General features: G+C 37.6%; 1 protein-coding gene and 1 pseudogene across 4 annotated transcripts in view; both read left to right on the top strand.

The window, feature by feature from the left end:
• The window catches only part of FNIP1 (folliculin interacting protein 1), a 130,951-nt gene that overhangs the window by 59,865 nt on the left and 47,583 nt on the right, over window positions 1-23,503 (top strand). For 2 of the 4 annotated variants that reach the window (XM_047778567.1, XM_047778570.1), the window contains exons 3-8: window positions 5,599-5,733; window positions 12,155-12,255; window positions 13,154-13,228; window positions 14,476-14,567; window positions 19,208-19,291; window positions 20,485-20,556. In XM_047778567.1, the coding sequence (XP_047634523.1) occupies window positions 5,599-5,733; window positions 12,155-12,255; window positions 13,154-13,228; window positions 14,476-14,567; window positions 19,208-19,291; window positions 20,485-20,556 (559 nt within the window). The remainder of the gene's footprint in view (window positions 1-5,598; window positions 5,734-12,154; window positions 12,256-13,153; window positions 13,229-14,475; window positions 14,568-19,207; window positions 19,292-20,484; window positions 20,557-23,503) is intronic. The other 2 variants (XM_047778569.1, XM_047778568.1) reach the window with 1 other exon arrangement.
• Window positions 10,824-11,895, top strand: LOC125126308 (LYR motif-containing protein 2-like; annotated as a pseudogene).

The raw sequence follows: 23,503 nt of genomic DNA, 5'->3' as shown, positions 1-23,503 counted from the left end.
GGTTCCCAGGCTAGGGGTCCATTCAGAGCTACAGCTGCCAGCCTATAGCATAGCCACAGCAACATCACATCTGAGCCACGTCTGCAACCTACACCCCAGCTCATGGCAACACCAGATCCTTAACCCACTGAGTGAGTGAGGCCAAGGATCGATCCCCCAATCTCATGGTCCCTAGTTGGATTCATTTCCACTGCACCTTGATGGGAACTCCTAGTAGTGGAATCTTAATTGTATCAAAATTAGAACAGGGTTTGGTTAGGTAATTAAATCTATATGAAAGTTAACATACAAAAATCAGTAAGTAAGCTCAATATTATACAGATAACTTACAGTTAAAAGTTGTGAAGGAAGCTAAGGCTCCATGTAAAATAGCAATTTAAAAAGTACCTATTCAGAGGATTGGGATCAAGATAGCAGAGGAGTAGGACATGGCACTCATCTTCTTCCACAACACATCTGAAAAAACCCATCTGCATGTACCATGATTCACACAGAAGATCCACTGAATGCTATCAGAAGACCCCAGACCTCCAAAAAGAGCAAGAAACCCTCCATATAACTGGGTAGAATGAAAGGAAAAAAGAGAAGAGAATAAAAGCAATCAGTATGGGACCAGTACTTCTGAGAGGAAGCTATGAAGGAGGAAAGGAATCTGCACCCTACAGTTTCCTTGTGGTGTTCTTCTCTGTCTTTGGAATCAGGATGATACTGGCCTTTTTAAAATGAGTTTTGGGAGTTCCCACTTTGTCACAATGGATTCAGAATAGACTATAGTGGCCCAAGTTGCTGAGGAGGTGGGGGTTTGATCCCTGGCCTGGCTTAGTGAGTTAAGGATCTGGTGTAGCTGCACCTGTGGCTTGGGTTGCAGCTCAGGCTCAGTTTCAGTCTCTGGCCTGGGAACTTCCATATAATGCAGATATGGCAAAAAGGAATTCCAAGAAATTAAGACAGGAGAACCACTCAGTAGAAAATTGGCTGCAGGATAGGAACAGAGTTCACAAACAAATGCTTTTGCACATTCTTCTCCGATTCATAATAAAGGAAATGAAAATTAAAACTGTTTTGTGATTTTCAGTTCTTTCCTTTTAGATTGCCAAATACACAAATGTTGAATGACAGTACTTTGCTGTAAGGGTGAGTGAGTGAAATGATATCCATGGAGGGTAATCTGCCAGTATCTACCAAAATTATGTGTATTTTCATTTTGACCCAGCAGTTCCACCAGCTAAGTCATTAACAGATGACTGACTAAATAAGCTGTAGTATATTTACACACTGGAATACTATACAGCTATATTTTAAAAAAAGAAAAAAGGAAGATTCCTAAGTATATATGAAAAGATTTGCTATGATATTAGTGGAAAATAATGCAAGGGCAGAAGTGAATCACTTTTTCTGTAAGAGAAGAGGAAAAGAAATATGCTTATATTTGTGAGGAGAAATAATGAAAGAATAATAGTAAACCAATAAAAATGATTTTACATATTGGGATTGTGTGGAGTGGGGAAAAGAGTAGTTAAAGAAGAGTGGGACCTAGATTTCTTGTGTTAATGGAAATTCAATTAATAATCAAGCTAGGAAGAAATAAAGAGAATTTTATTTGAGTCAAATTGAGGCTTATAAACTGGAAGACACATTCTTAGAAGCCCTGAGAACTGTTGCACTGGTCAGGAGCTGCAGATGCAATTTTATACATTTTTGAGCCAAAGAACATGTAGTATGTTGACAGGTTAAAATTATAAAGTTCATCTGAGATTTTTTTTAAAGGCTCATCTCATACAGAATGAGCCTTTAGTCAGTGAAACCCCCTGTACAGGATGAGAAAGAAATATTAATCTTAAAAATTGCAATGCTGACATCAGAAGAAAGAGATCACTTCCTCAAAGATTAATCACAACTTCCTAGCTTTATGTGATCTGGTTAATGTAGGCTGCATATACACATTAAACATTGGGAAAGGCGTCTTATGTGTATTTCAGTTCTGACTTTGATTGTTCTGCTGTAGAAAAATTTTAGATCTGTAAGACTTTGTGCATAGATGTGTACATAAAAGCTCTCTCGCTCTCTCTCACACACGCACACACGCACACTCCTATACCCAACACCCCTTCCTCCCACCAACGCCCCAGCTGTACAGTGTCTTTTCTTTTTCCCATTCTGAAGTCATGGCTTTTTTGAAACCGAACAGCAGCAACTTCATTGGTAGATGGTCTAGTGAGGGGCCATGGCACAGCACATGAGCAGAAATTATGCTTCAATCCCGGAACTGATGTATGTTTGTTATTTTCTACCCTCTAGCAAATTGCTCCTTGATTTAGAAATTGGACGTATAGTTACCTCACTCTGGGATGTCTACTTTTTTTTCTTTTTTCTTTTCTCTCTTTTCTCTTTTTTTAGAGCTGCACCCGTGGCATATGGAGGTTCCCAGGCAAGGGATCGAATCGGAGCTACAGCTGCCAGCCTACACCACAGTTCATGGCAACGCCACTGAGTGAGGCCAGGGACCAAACCTGCAACCTCATGATTGGTTCCTAGTCAGATTTGTTGCCACTGCACCACAACGGGAACTGCCCTGGAATGTCTTCTAGCCTTCCCATCTTCTTTCACCTCAATTCCTGTGCGTTTTTGTAGTCCCAGATTAAATGTCCCTTCCTTGATCTGCCTAGACTAAGTCAGGTGCTTTCTTGGGCAGTTCACTTAAACATCATTGCTCCTTAACCTCTTCATCTGTAAAATGAGGATCATAATAGTACCCACTTCACAGAACTGTTGTGAGGAATAAAAGAGTAAATGTATGTAAAACAGAATAGTACCTGACCATATACCACACGCTGTGTGAGTTAACAGCTAACCCACATAACATGTAGTATTTACCTTTATTACGTTTGTTAGCCATATTGGCAGTGTGTGCTTAATTATACACACTTGTCTATTTGTTTTGTTTTGTTTTTGTCTTTTTAGGGCTGCACCCATGGCAAGTGGAGGTTCCTAGGCCATGGGTCAAGTCGGAGCTATAGCCGCCGGCCTACTCCACAGCCACAGCATCACCAGATCCGAGCCGCGTCTGCGACCATTGCCACAGCTCAAGGCAACATCAGATCCTTCACCCACTGGGCAAGGCCAGGGATCAAACCTGCATGCTCATGGATGCTAGTCAGATTTGTTTCCACTGAGCCACAATGGGAACTCCTGCCAATTTGTTAAGTCTCTTTTCTCTTGTTAGATTCTTAGTTCCACAAGGAAAAGACCTTTTTTTTTTTTCTTCTTCTGTCTTTTTTTTCCCCTTTTTGGCTGCCCCAGGGCATATGGAGTTCCCAGACCAGGGATCAGATCTGAGCCGCCGTTTTGACCACGGTTATGACAGCGCTGGATCCTTTAACCTACCCACTGTCCTGGGCCAGAGATCGAACCTACAGCCTGGCTCTGCAGAGACAATGCTGCTGATCCTATTGCACCACAACGGGAACTCCAGGAAAAGAACTTTTATTTACTTCTATTCTCTCATACGTGGTATACATAGTATTCAGTTACTTTTGTTGATTGATAAAATGATGATCGATCCCATTGTGCCACAATGGGAACTCCAGAAAAAGAACTTTTATTCACTTCTATTCTCCCATACTTGGTACACATAGTATTCATTTACTTTTGTTGACTGATAAAATGATGGTTTGCAGTAGAAGATAAGTCAGGCCAACTGGGTTTTGACTCTATATTATAGACTTAATAGCTCTTGTAACCTTTGTGAAGTTACCTAACCTCTCTGGGTTTCACGTTTGTCATCAGTAAAACTGAGCTATAATATCTACCATTTTACTTATTTATATTTATAGAAAACATACTAAAAGTATTTATAAAAAACATACTTAAGGCCTAGCATTTTGTTAATGATCAGTAAGTAGTGAAGTTACTAAACATGCCAAGAATATTGATCCTAAAAAATACCAAAATTTTAGTGAGTATTTAAATGAAATAATATAAATGGAAATATCTAGTGAGAAGTTCCTGATTCCAGAGTAGGCATTTAATTATGTTGGCCCCCTGCTTTAACTTTTTTCTGATATTTATAACTACAAATCAGTAAGCATATGGTAGTTGTCGACACTGTCTAGAGCACTTTTAAAATGCATTAGTATGTAAATATATAATGAGAGACATACATACATACTTCTTAAGTATCTCAAATAACCTACCTATTTGGTAGGGTTTATTTTCCCTATTAACCCAAGTTAGAGAGGTCAAGTAACTTGCCCAAGGAGCCAGGATTTAAATTCAGATCTATTTAGCTTTAAAGCCCTTTTCTTTTTACTTCTTCATGTCTTATCTTTATGTTTTTGGTTAGAAGTAATTTTGGAATTATCAGATGTTCTCTTTTACAATGCCTTTGGTAATAGTGGTAACTATAAACAGTATTCAGGAGTTCCCGTCATGGTGCGTCAGAAACAAATCTGGCTAGGAACCATGAGGTTGCGGGTTTGATCCCTGGCCTCGCTCAGTGGGTTAAGGATCTGGCATTGCCTTGAGCTGTGGTGTGTGTAGGTCACAGACATGGCTTGGATCTGGCATTGCTGTGGCTGTGGTGTAGGTCGGCGGCTGTAGCTCCGATTAGACTCCTAGCCTGGGAACCTCCATGCGCCGCAAGTGCTGCCCTAAAAAGCAAAATAAAAAATGAATTTTTTAAATTAAAAATAAAAATAAAACAGTTAATATTCAAACAATTGTGATTTCATTCATATTCTTTTCATCAGAAAACTTTCCTGAGGTTTATTAGATGGAAGAAAGAACAATGCTTTTAGGAGTATCAAAGACCTTGGTGGAGTGCAGCTTTGGTAGTTGTCAGCAGTGAACACTCTAGAACCTGTTGGGGAAGGAGAGGAGAAAAAGAGGAATAAAGAAAAAAATAGATTCTTCTTCCATACTAGGCAGTACAACCTTCTGGTTCTAAGTTCAGCTCTTACTAAAAATGTAACTGTTAAATATATGGATACATTCTCATTTTAAAAGATTAAATTTATACAGTGAAGTATATGTCTCATTTGCATTTCTTCTCCTATTCCTACATCTTGCCTCAGTTGTTTTCCAGAAAAAAATGTTTCTTATGTTAGCTTGTCATGGATGTATTGTTATATGTAAATAAATTAGTAAATATTTAAAAATTTCTCCTTTTTAATTTCTAATATGTGAAAATATTGATACATGTAACTCACATAAACTAAAGGACTTTGGTGTCCTAAATGATTTTTAAGAGCATAAAGAAATTTTGAGATCAGATAATTTGAAAACTGCTGCAGTGTATTATTCACTCCCTAACAATGGACATTGTATAGATCATTGTAATACAGAAAAATTACCATAATTTAATAATTTCAGTGATGAAAGTATAGTAAAAAAAAAATCTCCCCACAAATATTATTGTAATTATGAGACAAGGAATAGAAAACAGTATTGGAGAAAATAGAAGAATGCAAGTAGTCATTATATTAAGGTTATATTATTTCAAATTATTTCATCCTTGGTTTTTCCAAAAATTTTTATGCTATAATTTATATGTGATGGAGCATCTGTTAAAGTGTGAATGGGAATAAATCTCTCTTTCAGAAACTCTGCAGTGATGCTCAAGTTAAAGTCTTTGGGAAATGTTGCCAACTGAAACCTGGAGGAGACAGTTCTTCCTCTTTAGATAGTTCCATGACTTCATCTTCTGATGCAAAAGACCAGTGTCCTAAGTACCAGGTAAGATCATTGATGTTATTTAATTATTCATTTGCAAGTTTGAGTATCTACAGTAGGTTATGTCCCACCTTGGAGACCGGAGATATAACAGGGACTAGCCGTTACCCTTCTGGGCCTTATAGTGTAGCTGGGGAGACAGATAATTAAACAAGTAAGTTTATGAACTTCAATAAATCTAAGAATAGGGCAAGTGCAGAGAGCTTTGGGGCCAGGTAGCAGGGGTATTTTCTCTTCTTCATTGGCTACCAGAATAAATTCTTATTTTATATGCTTGTAAAATATTGACATATGAAGATAAATATAAAATAATACTGTTCAGCTGTAGTATAAAATTAAAATATGGCTAAAGCATATGTTATCGGAAACATAATATTAACTTTTTTCAAAACTACTATGGATCTTTAAAATATAGAATTCATTGCTGCAAGCTGTGGCATAGGTTCCAGATGCAGCTTGGACCTGTAGTTGGCTGTGGCTGTGGTGTAGGCCGGCAGCTGCAGCTCTGATTCGACCCCTAGCTGGGGAACTTTCTCATGCCTAAAAATACAAAAATAAATTAAATTAAGTAAAAAATTAAGCAAATCAGTAACTACATAAGAACTTCTCTGTAAACATGTTACATTTTACATAGGATTAGTACTTGGTTTCATACTAAGCAAATGTCGCCTGATGTGAATTTGTGTAATTCATACTTGCATAAATGAATCACAGTATTTTATATTTAGCAGTACCAAAATAGAATCCAGGTCTTTTAATTTATTTATAGTAAGGTAATTGTGTTTGTCTATAAGCTGACCCTTATACCGTTTCAGTGTGACAGTCTATGTGAAAGAGCTCTGAAGTTAAATGAACCCTGATATTAGGAGGTCCTGTGTCGTTCCCTTCACCCTCCTCTGTTTCTCATCTGTCTGAGGCATGAAGCCCTAATAAGTTCCTGATAGTACTGTCCTATATAACATCACCATGCTTAACGCCAATTTGGAAGTTTTCTAATTCAATCAATTGTACAAAATTGTCTTCTTAATGTTATGTGGTTAAATATGAGTATTAGCAAATGGATCCAGACTGTAGAAACCCTGAAGCAGTGAGTGTTATAACTCTCATTTTGGTTAAAATCCCTAGAGGTTTTTTTTTTTTTTTTTTAATTTTAAGTTTATTTTATTTTATTTTTTTATTTTTTATTTATTTATTTTTTTGTCTTTTTGCTATTTCTTTGGGCCGCTCCCACGGCATATGGAGGTTCCCAGGCTAGGGGTTGAATCGGAGCTGTAGCCACTGGCCTACGCCAGAGCCACAGCAACGCTGGATCCGAGCCGCGCCTGCAACCTACACCACAGCTCACGGCAACGCCGGATCGTTAACCCACTGAGCAAGGGCAGGGACGGAACCCGCAACCTCATGGTTCCTAGTCGGATTCGCCAACCACTGCGCCACGACGGGAACTCCCCTAGAGGTTTTTTTAACAAATACATATTCCTAGGTCATATATCCAGATACTCTAATAGTAGGTTAATTATGTTTTTAGAAATACTCTTTTTTAGCAAGAAAGCATTGAATTATTATAGCATATAGTTCACTATGCTTTATAAAATGTTATTTCAGTTAACTATAACAGTATCTTTGATTTATCCAGTATTATGGATTATTGCTTCTAGCAATGAGAACTTTCAAAGAATTGACCTTTTACATAAGGTCCTTGTAAAAAAAAAAAAGGCATTAAAAATAATAGCACTTTCTTTTTTCTTTTTTTTTGCCATTTCTTGGGCCGCTCCGGCGGCATATGGAGGTTCCCAGGCTAGGGCTCGAATCGGAGCTGTAGCCATCAGCCTACGCCAGAGCCACAGCAACATGGGATCTGAGCCACGTCTGCGACCTACACCACAGCTTACGGCAACACCGGACCCTAAACCAACTGAGCAAGGCCAGGGATTGAACCCGCAGCCTCATGGTTCCTAGTCGGATTCGTTAACCACTGTGCCACGATGGGAACTCCGCACTTTCTTAATTATACCCTTCAGTATAGATTATGTCACATTAGAATATGTAACATGTCAGTGACATTCATGATAACTCTCTGGTGTTAACATATCTATTTGTAGTATTAAAATGTGTAAATGCCTTGGCATTCAAGTTTGTATAGTTTGCCTAATAAATAATATTTTTAGTTAAAATAAGAATGTAATTAGACACATTGTAACAAAAAGAGCCTGTAAGCAAAGGTTCTGATTTCTGTCATTATCCAGAAGCAATTTAGGTTGCCAAGTAAAATTTGTATTATTGGTCATAAAAGGAAAACAAACTACTTTATGATTTAAAAATTATTCTGCTCTGGAGTTCCCTTCTGGCACAGTGGTTAACGAACCCGACTAGGAACCATGAGGTTGCAGATTCAGTCCCTGCCCTTGCTCAGTGGGTTAACGATCCGGCTTTGCCGTGAGCTGTGGTGTAGGTTGTAGACGTGGCTCGGATCCTGAGTTGCTGTGGCTCTGGCGTAGGCCGGTGGCTACAGCTCTGATTCGATCCCTAGCCTGAGAACCTCCATATGCCACGTGAGCAGCCCAAGAAATAGCAAAAAGACAAGAAAAAAAAAATTATTCTGCTCTGTTTCTAAAATGTTTTTTTTTTGTCTTTTTGCTATTTCTTGGGCCGCTCCCGCGGCATATGGAGGTTCCCAGGCTAGGGGTCCAATCGGAGCTGTAGCCGCCAGCCTACACCAGAGCCACAGCAACGCAGGATCCGAGCCGCGTCTGCAACCTACACCACAGCTCACGGCAACGCCGGATCATTAACCCACTGAGCAAGGGCAGGGACCGAACCCGCAACCTCATGGTTCCTAGTCGGATTCGATAACCACTGCGCCACGATGGGAACTCCCTAAAATGTTTTTAATACCTGAACTTATCTACCTGGAAATAAAAATTGTGTTTTAACCAAATTCCAAGAATAGATGAATGCTTCCTTTAGTAATCTGGGTATATGAGAAGTGATTATTTTTCTTAAAAGATAACATTGTGCCTTTATTAAAACAAAACTAAGATTACAGCACCAAGGAAGGAAAAATAATATGTAAATGAATATATAAAAAACTAATATAAAAGAGTTATGTATAATGAAAGGGATTGCTATTTGAAGATGTTTTTTGTCTTTTTTTTTTTTTGCTATTTCTTGGTCTGCTCCTGCGGCATATGGAGGTTCCCAGGCTAGGGGTCGAATCAGAGCTGTAGCCGCCAGCCTACGCCAGAGCCACAGCAACACGGGATCCGAGCCACGTCTGCAACCCACACCACAGCTCACGGCAACGCTGGATCGTCAACCCACTGAGCAAGGGCAGGGAACCCGCAACCTCATGGTTCCTAGTCGGATTCATTAACCACTGCGCCACAATGGGAACTCCCTGAAAATGTTCTTTTTAAGAAAGATGATAAAATGTAATATATAGATTTTTAAACACAAGACGTAGTAAACATGCAAAAGAGTAAAAGAATCACATTATAAAAAGAAAAATAGTATGTAGATGTATTTTCTGGCTTCCATTTGTGAAAAGGGGGGGGTCTTATCACTTTATTATCTTCAGGAGAATTTTTTACATATTTTTTAAAAATTCCTATTTCTTGGAGATCCTATTGTGGTTCAGCAGTAATGAACCTGATTAGTATCCAGGAGGATGTGGGTTCAATCCCCGGCCCTGCTCAGTGAGTTAATGATCCTGTGTTGCTGTGACTGGGGTGTAGGCCGGCAGCTGCAGCTCTGATTCAACCCCTGGCCTGGGCATTTCCCTATGCTGTGGGTGCAGCCCTAAAGAAAGAAAGAAAGAAACCCCTCCTAATTCTTGGTTTTCCATGATGGATTGGTTTAGTGCAATTGGTGCATAATCTGCATTTACTATCTTAGATAGTTATTTAGGTCATCTTCCTCATTCATTGTTTTTATTGTATGATTGTATTAGATAAGAATTGCATTGGGACATCCTCTGAACCAGTAGCTTAAACTAATTAGGGATTGTTTTCTTCATATGATAAGCCTAGAGGTAGGCCATCTGGGCATGATATACATGGGTCTCAGAGATCAAAGCTTCCTTATCTTTCTACTTGGCTAGAGTTAATATGAATGTACTTGTTGCATTGTGGTCCTCATGTGGCATCTCCATCTCCAGTGACCTCCGTTTCTATTCCATTAGGTCTGTGTTGAATGTGTGTAAATGGGTAGTTCTGAAAGCTGCCACTCCAACCATTGGTTTAACTGTTTGAGTATAGAGATCAACTCTAAATCTCAAGTCTGCAAGGGCATCTCTGAAATGCAGTTTTTTTGTTTTTGTTTTTTTTCATTTGGGCACATTGTTTCCCTAAAACAGATTGAACTTCAAAAGATCAGGAATAAGATATTTGGTAGATTACTAATAGTATTTGCTGCAGTATATAAATAGTAACCAAGGGAGTTCCTGTAGTGGCGCAGTGGTTAACGAATCTGACTGGGAACCATGAAGTTGCAGGTTCGATCCCTGCCCTTGCTCAGTGGGTTAATGATCTGGCGTTGCCATGAGCTGTGGTGTAGGTTGCAGACGCGGCTTGGATTCTGCGCTGCTGTGGCTCTGGTGTAGGCCAGTGGCTATAGCTGTGATTCGACCCCTAGCCTGGGAACCTCCATGTGCCACAGGAGCGGCCCACGAAAAGGCAAAAAAAGACCAAAAAAAAAAAGTAACCAAGTAGATGAGTCAATTTTTAAATTTTTTGACTCCTCTGAGGACAATTACAGCATAATGGAAAGGAGTAAGTTTTAATCAGAGTTCTTTGCAAACAAGGCATTCTAATATTTAAAATAAGTTCTTTAAAAGAAAATGGTCAAGTTACCCTTTTTGTGAATGCCTCTTTTTGCACAATAGGAGTTGTAAAATCTGTTTTGCACATTCAGTGAATTCTCTTTATTGTTGTCTGCCCTGGAGAAACATTGCATATGCCTAAGATATGGTTAAGAATGTTCACTTGAGCATTATTTGTAATAGCAAAAAAACAGGAGGTGACTTAAATGCCTGTCAGTAAGGGGAACCTGCCTTAATAAACGGTGGTATTTTCATATAGTAGAATACTATGCATCTCTTAGAAGGAATCTATATATAATAGTATGGTTAAGTCTATAAGACATCGTGAAATAAAGAAAATTAAGCTGCAGGACAGTGTGTACAACATAGAATCTTAAAAATAACTGTTATGTAGGAGAACCAAGCTGACTGGAGGACATGGCCACTTCTCGCTTACCCCCAGCGACGCTAACGCTAAAACAGTTCATGAGAAGGCAGCAAGTTCTCCTCCTCTACAGAAGGATTTTGTAAGCAATTCGGGAAGTTCCAAATGATTCTGATTGCAGATACCTGAAGGACTGGGCAAGGGAAGAATTCAAAAGAAACAAAAATGCCACCGAAGAGTATACAATCCGGATGATGATTACTCAAGGCAATATGCAGCTCAAGGAGTTAGAAAAAACACTTGCCTTAGCCAGATCTTAACTACAACATTATTGTGAAAGATTTTGAAAGTTTCCATGTATTTAGTTGAGCTAAAGTTCAACAATGGGCAGCCCCAAACCAAGTGAAACCCGTATGTAAAGCCTCTCGGCAGGATCTCAGAACATGGAGAATGGCAGTTCACAGAGAGAGCCAAGAAAAGTACATCAGAGCAATTGCCTCAGCACTGGAAAACTTACCTGTGTTTTGAAAATGTTTTTGGATGGGTCAGCAGTTTTTGTAAGAAGCAAAAATCAGTCTGATGGATGGTCAGCACATAAAAAGATGTTCAGCAGCATTAATCATCAGGGAAATGCAAATAAAAACCACCCAGAGATACTATTCACATCCACTGGAATGGCTGTAATTAAAAAGGGAAATAATTGGAAATGTTGGTGAAGAACCTGGAACCCTTACACACTGCTGCTGGGACTATAAAATTGTGCAGCCACTTTGGAAAACAGACTGAGTTGCCCAAAAGAGTAAATAGCATTATTCATTAGAGCCAAAAAGTAGACAGTCCAAGTGCTCATCAGTTGATTTAATGGTTAAGTAAAACCTGGTATACCCATACAATAGATTATTATTTAGCAAACAAAAAGGAATGAAGTATTGATACATGCTACACCTGGATAAATCTTGAAAACATTATTAAGAGGCCAGTCACAAAAGATCATATATTATGATTCCATTTATGTGAATGTACAACTCTGAGTATACAAAACTGACTGAATTATACATTTTACATGTATGATATATGAATTATATCTCAATAAAGCTGTTTTTCCCCTGAAAATAAAAATAACTGTTATGTAGAATAACTACAGCAAAGGAATTTTTACAAAAAAATCAATATTTGAAATTGATTTTAAATTCTAAAGTTTTAAATTCTAAAGTTTTATTGATGTTATACTTATTGTTTAGAGTTCTCGGTGCTCTTCTGATGCCAATATGCTTGGAGAGATGATGTTTGGATCAGTAGCAATGAGCTACAAAGGATCCACCTTAAAAATTCATCAGATCCGGTAAGGATTTTCTGATTTTTCTTAATGAATCCATTTTAAAATATATAGTTTCTTAAAGATGAGAGAATTTCATGTAGTCTTCACTCAGATTGAGCATGTCAGATACTCAGTTTATGAATTTTTATGGATTTAATGCTACTTCATGCCTTATAAGCATGCTGTGACATCTCTGTGACTTACACATTTTTATCTGTAATAAATTGAAAAGGTCCTTGTGTTTTAGTTTAGCTTTTAAAATTTTTTTTATTAAACTGTAGTTGAGGAGTTCCCGTCATGGCTCAGTGGTTAACAAATCCAACTAGGAACCATGAGGTTGCGGGTTTGATCCCTGTCCTTGCTCAGTGGGCTAAGGATCCGGTGTTGCCGTGAGCTGTGGTGTAGGTCACAGACGCGGCTCGTATCCTGCGTTGCTGTGGCTCTCGCGTAGGCCCGCAGCTACAGCTCTTGATTCAACCCCTGGCCTGGGAACCTCCGTATGCCGTGGGAGAGGCCCAAGACATGGCAAAAAAAAAAGACAAAAAAATAAATAGAAAATAAACTGTAGTTGATTTACAGTGTGCTAATTTCTGTTGTACAGCAGAGTGATTCATTTGTATATAATATACATTTTTTAAAATATTCTTTTCCTTTGTACTTGGGTTTTGTTTTTTTTTTTTTTTTTTTTTTTTTAGGGCTGCACCTGTGGCATATGGAGGTTCCCAGGCTAGGGGTCCAATTGGAGCTGTAGCTGCTGGCCTGCACCACAGCTCACGGCAACACCAGAACCCACTGAGCAAGGTCAGGGATCGAACCCCCATCCTCATGGATGCTAGTTTGGTTCACTAACCGCTGAGGCATGACAGGAACTCCCCTTTGTATTTGGTTTTGATCTCTCTCGTCTCTCTCTTTTTCTTCATAGTTCCCCTCCACAGCTTATGCTCAGCAAAGTTTTTACTGCACGGACTGGCAGCAGCATCTGTGGAAGTCTCAATACGTAAGTAGTTATAGATGGAGGGAGAAATGAATTATTTAAGATTTGCAAAGGATGAAACTAACAGGCTGCTCTCAAGATTGCAGCATAAATTGGGATTTTCTACTGTCTCTTAAATTTGAAGTGTATGGAGGCCAGGTTCCACACAGCCCCCTCCCCCCGCTTTATTGAGATATGATTGATATTCACCATTGTGTGAGTTTAAAGTGTACAAAATGTTAATTTGATACATTTATATATTGCAAAATGATTACCACCATAGCTTTAGCTAACACTGCCACCCTTTCACATAATTACCATTTGTTTTTTTGTGATGATGATTTTTTTTTTGTCTTTTGTCTTTTTGTTGTTGTTGTTGTTGCTATTTCTTGGGCCGCTCCCACGGCATATGGAGGTTCCCAGGCTAGGGGTTGAATTGGAGCTGTAGCCACCGGCCTACGCCAGAGCCACAGCAACTCGGGATCTGAGCCGCATCTGCAACCTACACCACAGCTCACGGCAACGCCGGATCGTTAACCCACTGAGCAAGGGCAGGGACCGAACCCGCAACCTCATGGTTCCTAGTTGGATTCGTTAACCACTGAGCCACGACGGGAACTCCTGTGGTGATAATTTTTAAGATTTACTGTCTTAGCAACCTTCCAGTGTATAATGCAGTATTATTACCTATAATTAGCTTGTTGTACATTAGATACCCAGAACTTGTTAATCTTAAAATGAGTTCGTACCCTTTGACCATTATGCCCCTATTTTTCTCATTCCTAGTCCCTGGTAACCATCACTCTGCTGTTTCTCTGAGTTTGGCTTCTTTAGTTTCCACGTATTAGTGATAGCATACATTTATCTTTCTTTCTCTGACTTATTTCACTTAGCATAGTGCCCTGAAGGTTCATCCTTGTGGTTACAGGATAGGTGGATTTCTGGGTTTTTTTCCCCTATGGCTGAATAATACTCCATTGTCTATATATACCGTCATTTTTATCCATTCATCTGTTGACACTTGAGTATGGCTATATTCCAATAAAACCTTTATTTACAAAAAAAGCAGATAGTAGTCTGAATTTCTCCCTCAAGCTGTAGTTTACCACCCTCTGATGTAAACGATTAGTTGGCTTATAGTACTAATAGAGAAACTTTAAACTTAAAAATAGAATGTTTTGACTTAAATTTTTATTGAATTATACAAAGAATTACGATTAAGAGCATAAAATGAATTTGTAATTTGTTTTTTTTTTTCATTTCCCCCTTAGGCTGCAAGATAGTCTTGAATTCATCAATCAGGAAAACAGTACATTAAAGGCTGATAATAACACAGTTATTAATGGACTGCTTGGCAATATAGGTAAAATTTTTAAGTTTTAAAAATGTTCTTAATAATGAGGATCTGTTAGAAGACCAAATAATTTCAAGTAGTAGAAGTGGAAAAGAGGTTTAAGTTGCAAGCATGTGTAATAATTTGTATTATTTTAAAAATATAATTTTCATATATTTGAACTTTTTTCTTTGTTTTCAGAAAAAATAATGTTACTACTTGAGGTGTTGACATCTTTCTCTGATATCTCATGAATTTTTTGCCTGCAAACTCTTCAGTCATTTCTTCGTATGACAGTGATTTTATAATATTCTCTATTGAGTTTCCTTCTCATTCTTGATGATTAAAGTTTATTATTTTATGCATATTTTTTCAGATTTACATTTTAAAAATTACTAGAGAATAGTTGATTTACAATGTTGTGTTAATTTCAGGTGTATAGCATTGTGATTCATTTATACATACAAGCTTTCATTTTCTGATTTCTTTCCCATATAGGTTATTATAGAATACTGAGTAGAATTCCCTGTTCATACATTTATTATGTATCTGATAAAAGAAAACCGCTGAAGAAATATCTAATTTGTTTTTTGTTTTTAATTTTCATGCATCTTTGAAGAGCACTTTCATAATATAAAAAGCCCTTACTCTTCTGAATATTTCAGCTGAGGGAGAACAGTGTTATGCTTTTTCCCTTCTCTCTTCTCTAACCATAAGAGTATTTTTAAATGGGAGTTTCCGTTGTGGTGCAGCAGAAATGAATCTGACTAGGAAACATGAGGTGTGGGTTCAATCCTTGGCCTCCCTCAGTGGGTTAAGGATCCAGTGTTGCTGAGAGCTGTGGTGTAGGTCGCAGATGTGGCACAGATCTGGTGTTGCTGTGGCTGTGGCGTAGCCCGGTGGCTGTAGCTTCAGTTCAGCCCCTAGCCTGGGAACCTCCATATGCCGTGGGTACGGGGCTAAAAAGCAAAAAAAAAAGCATTTTTCATATGGTGCTCATTTTTGTGACCTATAATTCAGATGAGCAAATAATCAAATTTGATGTTCCTTAAAAGGTTTATTAAAATAACAACTTTTTTATAATTTGGTTAGTATATTGTTTCATTATTTAAATTCAACATTTTTTTTTTTTTTTTTTTAATTTTAGGGCTGCACCCATGGAACGGATGTTCCCAAGCCAGGGGTTGTCAAAGCTGCAGCCGACAGACTATGCCACAGCCACAGCAATACAGGATGCAAGCTGCATCTGTGACCTACACCACAGCTTATGGCAAAGCCAGATCCTTAACCCACTGAGCAGGGCCAGGGATTGAACCCGCATCCTCATGGATACTGGTTGGGTTCATTTCCACCAAACCACAATGGGAATTCCTGTGTTAAAGTAACAATTTCACTCTTTCTAAAATTTCTGGTCCTTTGGTTTATCTTAAAAAGATCAACTAAATTACTGTTGACCATATTTCCAGTACATAAAGAACTGTAGTGTGTCAGAGAGTAGCTAGCAGCAGTTAGAATGGTATGACTGTTTTGCGCATTCTCTGTTTAGTGAAAAATTTTATCTGTAATTTTAATAAGTAAATATCAGTTATATAAATGAGAAAACAATTTTTTTCTTTCTGCTTTACAGTAAAGCATTCTATTATTTTTTAAATTCATGATTATTCAAATAGCAACCATTTATTAAGTACCTGCTATGGCCTAGTTACAGTGTCAGGCATGTATTTTATACAAAAATAGAAGTTGTACTTTTTCTTAATTTGATTGGACAGGACTTGGTAATTAGAAGAGGTTAGGGGAAAGGAGGAATCAAGGGCAGCACTTAGGTATCTCATTGTGTAATTGCATGGATATTGGTTCCATTCATGGAAGGAACATAAGAAATTGGCAATAAATGATTTTAGGTTAGGCATGTTCAATTGGAAGTATTGGTAGGATCTCCAAGTGAAGATAACCATTATAGTTGGTTGGAGAGAGAGATGTATTTTGGTGGTAGCTGCTATATAACATTAAAAGTAATGAATGTATGATGATTTTAAAAAGCAGTAGAGCTTTTTTATCACTCATATAAAGTCCAAAAGGGTATTACTTATTGATAAGCAATTTTTTTTTTTTCAAAGCAGTGCTTTTAAGGTTCAGTCTCCTTCCTTCTTGAAGTTCAACGTTTTCACCATGTACACTCCAGGGTTATGCTCAGCTACACCAAGCCAGTGGAAAGGGCTTGCGTATGGAGAAGGCACCTTCCTCTCAGAACCCACCTCTACTTAAAACCAATATACAACTTTTGTTCACATTCCACTGGTAGTCATACAACTTTACCTCTATATGTAAAGAGATTTGGAAATTTGGTCCCTAACTGAGCAACTGCTTCCCACAGTCTACTTTATATTATAAAAGGAAGAACACAATTCTTTTTTAGAGTATTAGCTATTCCTAGCATAGATTTGAGAATTATTAGCATATAAATGATAATTCAATGCATAAGAATGAATGAAAAGGAAATATTATTGAGGATGGACCCCTGGGGAATGCTGGCTTAAAGAAGGAATAGGGAGGAGAAGCCCATAAAGGGAACTAAGGCGGGAGCTGAGGCAGGGGGACTGCTTAGAGCATGTTATCATAACTGAGGGGAAGAAGTTCAAAGTGTAATATCGTCAGCATCAAATATGGCATAAGGTAATATAAAATAGTATGGAGTGCATTAAGCAACAGGAAGGCTTTTGGTGGCCTATGTGAGCAGAAGCCATTGTTGAGAAAATACTCAAAGGTTAGTCTTTTTTTCCAAGATGTAAGCAGTGGTCCACAAACTTTTTGGTCTCAGGACCCCATACACACATAGAAATTATTGACCATAAAGAGCTTTTGTGTATGTAGGTTATGTTTATTGGTATATACTGTATTAGAAGTTAAAATTCAGAGTATTTTTTAAAATATTTAGTAATTCATTAAAAATAACATTAATAACCCCTTTTATGTTAATATTAAAAAACATATGTTTTGAAATAACTACTTTCCAGGACAAAAAATCTTAGAAGAGTGGCATTGTTTTACATTTTTGCATATCTTTTTATTGTCTGGCTTAATAGAAAACAGCTGGATTCTCATATTTGCTTCTGCATTCAGTCTCTTGTAATATGTTGTTTTGGTTGAAGTGTGCTAAGAAAATCAACTCTCACATAGATGTATATTCAGAAAAGGAATGTCTTCACGGACCCGCTGAGAGGGTTTCAGGGACCCTTCATGGGTCCTTGGACCACGCTTTAAGAGCTACTGAACCAATTATATATAGGATTATATGTGTATGAGGAGAAGGTAGAAGAGTTTTGACTGTATTTAAATGTTGATGGAAAGGGAGGTTATAAAAAGGATAAGGTTAGAGATAGAGGTGATACTGGTAAAGTAAGATTTTTGAAAGACAAAAACCTTAGAAAAATTAATTTGGGAGTGGTGATTTTTCACTAAGTCCCTGCACATAGAAATGCTTGAATAATGTTACCTCTTTTTAGTGCTCAGGCAAGAAGGCAGGGATAGGTAAGAATTGATTCAGCCTGGAGATAGCATGGTAGGAAGAGGAGAGTTCCCGTAGTGATTCTTTGTGTGTGCACACATATACATATGCATACGGTGGGAGACAGAGTCATATACTGAGAATCAGGAAGAGGTGATAGGGAAGGAGTTGAAAGAGAGCAGGTAAGTTTTGAGGTAACTAGGAAAAAATTGAAGAAAGAGCTGAACAATGAAACACGGAAGGATTGCTCTACATGCACTATAATTACAGAAACTCTTACAGTAGAAAACTATTTCTTCACAATTTGGAAAATAAATTTGCCACTTTTTAAAACAGAAAAGCCCTCTGTTCTATCCTAGATAAACCTCCTAGATGGCTATTTAGGCCATCTTAACTAAGCATAACTAACAAGTGACTCAGGTGCTTGCTTCTAGGCTGTAATAGTATCCTCTCTGGGTCTTTAGACTCATCTTTTCTCAGTCAGGGGTGTGGCAGCTACTTATCTGGGACAGCTGGGAGACTGGCCCTGACAAGCAAGCTACATTGGCTTTCCTGCTTCCATGGTGACTGATCCCTGGTCTAGGAACTTTGGTTCTTTACATTACTTTGTAATTCATTACAAGTTTAGAAAAACCAATTTCATACTTATTTGTCAGTAGAGCCCTTTTCTTTATTTGCTCTTTGTTTTATGTTGTATTCTGTTTCTTCAGCTAAGCGTTTAGGTGGTTTTCTTATTACGGTTGCACAATACTGTAATCTTAAAACTGTCTTTTTAGAAAATAAATTTACTTGGCAAATGTCAAATTATATGGGTAACATTACTGTGTTTTTCTGAATCTTTAAAAACGTTGGAAATTAGAAAGGATTGAACATTTAGAATAATTTTTGCCTTGTATAGTGGAAGCTTATTTTTATTATTATATATGGACTTATCAGTTAATAGGCATGAAATTGTTATGTTTGACATAAGCCATGACCAGAGGGAAACCATCCTGTTTCAAAAATGGGAAGCCAGCTTGAATTGTTCTTACTTAGTTTAAAGGTTTCCATCCTTGTCTGTTGGTCTGCTTTTGTGCTGCCTTAGCTTGCCTGCCTTTTATTCCTGATGCATTGTGGCTTCTCTAACAGGCCTCTTTCATGTGTATTTTACGTTTTTGCCATGTAGGTCTTTCACAGTTCTGCAGCCCCAGGCGGGCATTCTCTGAACAGGGTCCGCTCCGCCTGATCAGGAGCGCCTCTTTCTTTGCAGGTTTGCCATGTGCTGTGTGGGTAGACTAGTTGGTGTGCCCCAGCGGCTAAATCTATAGTTAAGCTGTGGAAACAAGAGAGTAGAGAAATGCAGTTGGGAAAGTTATAGTTAAGAGAACAGCGCTTAAGAAGTATGTGAACTTAGTATCTTTCTACTGAATATGTTCTTAAAATTTCCAGAAATAAGTTATCAGTGGAATTGACATTTTCATGAAATTTCGGTTTGTCATTTCTTATCTTATGTAATAGTAATTTTAACTTTAGAATCCTAAGCCGAAATATAGTATGAACATTATTTCTTACAAAACCAGTTGAATGTCTAATCTGGCACTATCTTGTTTCCATGGCTGAGTAGATTTTGTATCATAGTTCATCAATTGCAGAAAATAGCCTCCTTATTAGTATTGTTAAATTTCTGATCTACACTATTCCATAAGAATGATTTCTCTTGGAGCTAAGATTTAGATGAACAAGCACCATTATATTCTATAAAAGGCATATAGGAGTATGTTTATTATATTATTAAATAAATGATTGTAGAGTTTGTTCCTGCTTCTGCATCCAGGCAGTTGTTTCTAATTAATATTTCTTTTCCTTATAAATATAAGATACAAACAATTCATATAATAGAAAATTTGGAAAATATGAAAAATAGACAAAAAATGTATGTTAGCCATCTTGTCAGCCGGAAATAATCTCCTTGTTTTACTTTGTTTTTCAAGGCAAAATTGGAATCATACTGTTCAAAGTTTTCTTAAAATTTGTATTACAGAGAAATTTTAAACTACATTTATATACGCTCAATAATATATAACTGTCACATATTGGTCACTTAGCCCTGGCAACCATCATTCCATTGGTCAGTAGTTTTGTTTTGTTTTGTTTTGTTTCATTTAGTAGGACGTTATGAATATCTTCCTATATCATGGAACATGCTTATACAATACTTATTGTAGTTACCCCTGCTTCATTAGGTATTATAACCTAGAGTATTTTCATATTATGTTTAAAACCTTCAGGTAGAAGTCAAAGCTTGTTCAACTGAATAATAGCTCTTGGTGTTGGGTTTGTGCCATGCAATTGAAAAAAATAAAGGAATGCAATGAGATGAGCATGATTTAGTTTGCCATTTAAAAGGAACATCTACCTGATAGCACTGTATTTTATAAGTCACAGTTTTGTCTTGATTCACAGTTCACAGCAACCCAATGGACATGCCTGGAAGAGAACTGAATGAGGACAGAGACAGTGGCATAGCACGCTCTGGTAATGACAGTTTCATGTATTAACTCAGTTTTTGATGAGATCATTATTAGCTGACATTGGTTTTCTTTTTTATCTTTGCTTTTCTCATCCAGTTTTATGTGCACAGTTTATTAGTATTGATATTAACCATAAAAGAGAATTGTAGAAACAGCAGAGATAAATACTTTAGATTTAAAATTTTTCATGTTTAGTATTACATGTGCCTGGTGGACCATGGCCTGGATGAAGCCACACTGCCTTAGGCTTAGCGAATATAAGAAAAATAGTATTGCTCAACAGACTGCTTTGCTAGCATAGTGAAAAAAACACATTTAAATCTTAACTAGGGTTTAAAGGTGTCAGGCTTCCTCTTGCCCAGGAAAGCTTAGGCATTCTGAACCAGTGTTATGTATATTTCTTAGAAATAGGTACTCTTCCAGAATTCATCTAACAGGGTTTTATTGGATCACATTGAGGATTAAAAAAATAAAAAGCCCAGATTCTATCCTTAAAGGGCACAAGATTCTACTGAGAGAATTGAATAGCCAGGAAAATCATGTGTCATGGTTCACTGTGAGATGTGTTCTGTGATAGGCCTGTGCAAAGAGGTTTGGAAAAAAGGACACCTAACTTAGCCTGGGGAAGGAGCAGGGTGTCAATAATGCTTTACAGAGTGTTGATACTTTAATTGTGTCTTAAGCAATAAATAGGAGTTCCCCCAGGCAAGGGGGTGGAGGAACAGCCTTTCAGTTAGAAGGAAAAGTGTTCAGGCTCCAAGATCAGTGTAAGAGAAGGATAGAGTAATCTTAAATTTGAATTATTTATAGGTATGAGAATCTTCATCTACTGTGATTGTCTTTATATGTTGTCACATTGCATAGCTCTGCTATCTAAATTGTTTACGAGTCAGTTTTGACTATAAATGGGAACTCCAAATTTATATATATTGTAATCCCTAAGTATGCATGAGAAATTTCCAGAAAAATTTTCGGATACCTGGACTTTACCCTTGAAGATGCTTGATTTACCCTTGAGAAAGGCTTAGGCATCTATGTTTGAGGAGCAAAAAATGAAAAACTCACCATCTGATTCTAATGGATGATTAGAGTTAAGAACCACTAATATGAAAAGTCTGCATTTTTTAGATAGTCTCACCCTTCTTTTCTAATTGAGTTTGTTGTTTTTGTTCCTGAGAACCAGAGTATATTTCTCTTAATACCCTTTGCATCTATGCAATCTCTTCTGTGGCAGAAATTTAGTTCTCATTATTTTATCCAGGATTTTCAGAAATGATAAATTAATGATTCTGTACTTCATTTTCTTTGTCTGTAAACTGCAGGCCTTGGCTTGATTGATTTATAAAGCTTCTTTAAGCCATTGAATTCATATATGCTGTTTAAGTTAACTGTGTATTTTCTTCTTTTTTCTAATTGGGTTATTTTTAATACCAGAATTTAGTTAAACAAAGCTTTTCCAAGTTTAGAGTAGCTTTTGATTTTTCTCAGAAGCCTTACCCCAAGTAAGTTATACATACCTAATCTTAGGCTACAGAGTTTTATAATACTAATTGGCAAAATGTAGTCTTTTCAAGAAAGTAGTCTAGTATCAGTTCATTGCTGGTCCAGATGTTTGCCTGGCACATAAAGCTGTCCCTTTATCACTGAATTTGTCAGAGAGAATTCAATTAAACATATTTTCATAATGATAATTTCTTAGTTTTCAGTCCTGGTGTCCAAAAAAAATATATCGTCTAGCATGTATCTTTTTATAGACTGTAACAATCCCCTTTTGATTACTTTACAGATTTTCAGTATGTGTTTTTAATGATGAAAATGGGAATCTAAAATACTTCCAAACAAAAGCAAGTCCTTGATGTCATTTTCTCTCTAAGTGGGGAGAAGGAGAGGATCCCTAGCCCAATGAAAAATAAAGGATTGTAGCTTTTGATACCCCACACAGGAAACAGAGCTTTTGGATTACAGAGAAGGGTTTTGGGAAGAGAATAATTTCCATAATTAGGGAATTGCAGCGTTATAGTCATTATTGGGGTGTGTCTGTCACCTCTTTGAATGTTCCACAGAGCATCTGTAGGATTTGCTCTTTTTTGGAGCTGGATAGGTATAGTCATGACTCTTATTTAAAAGTGTCCAAGCATTCAGAGATGAGTGCCTATGCACAAATGACCCAGGAGTCCCTCTGAATGACATCTTTAAATGGCATTCAAATACTTATTTTCAAATATAGCTTTTTTTCCCTTAAATCCAACTGCTGCATTAAAATTTAATTGCAGGAGTTCCCCTCGTGGCTCAGTGGTTAACGAATCCGACAAGGAACCATGAGGTTGCGGATTCAATCCCTGGCCTCGATCAGTGGGTTGGGGAGTGCGGTGTTGCTGTGAGCTGTGGTGTAGGTCCAAGATATGGCTTGGATCCCAAGTTGCTGTGGCGCTGATTTGACCCCTAGCCTGGGAACCTCTGTATGCCTCAGGTGCCGCCCTAGAGAAAGACCAAAAAACAAAACAAAAAAAAAATAAATTGAATTGCAGCGTATTTCCTTTCATTTAAGGACTAAGGGTTCACCTAAGTTAGGAGACAGTGTTATGGCCAAAAGGATAATGCTTTATTTCAGAGTTGCATTTTCTTCTGGAGGTTGGGTTGGGAGGGTAAAAATGTCAGAAGGGAATTGCGTCAGGGTTTTCTTCCCAGCTATTTTTTTTCTTTTTCAGTTTTTGGGTTTTGGGGGGAGGTTTTGGCTGTACTGGTGGCATGTGGAAGTTCCAAGGCCAGGGATAGAACCTGTGCCACAGCAGTGACCCAAGACTAAGCAGTGACAATACTGGATCCTTAACTCACTGGAGTGCCACCAGGGAACTCCACCAGCGCATTTTTAGTATGTGGTTTTTTTCTGGGACCTTGTTCCAGCAATGATGTATTTTTTTTAATGGATATTTTAAAGCCTCATAAAGAAA

This window comes from Phacochoerus africanus, chromosome 4 (assembly GCF_016906955.1).
Source record: "Phacochoerus africanus isolate WHEZ1 chromosome 4, ROS_Pafr_v1, whole genome shotgun sequence".
In the NCBI taxonomy this organism is placed as follows: Eukaryota; Metazoa; Chordata; class Mammalia; order Artiodactyla; family Suidae; genus Phacochoerus; species Phacochoerus africanus.
The sequence above is the reverse complement of the archived record's forward strand: the minus strand, read 5'-3'. Positions and strand labels throughout refer to the sequence as shown.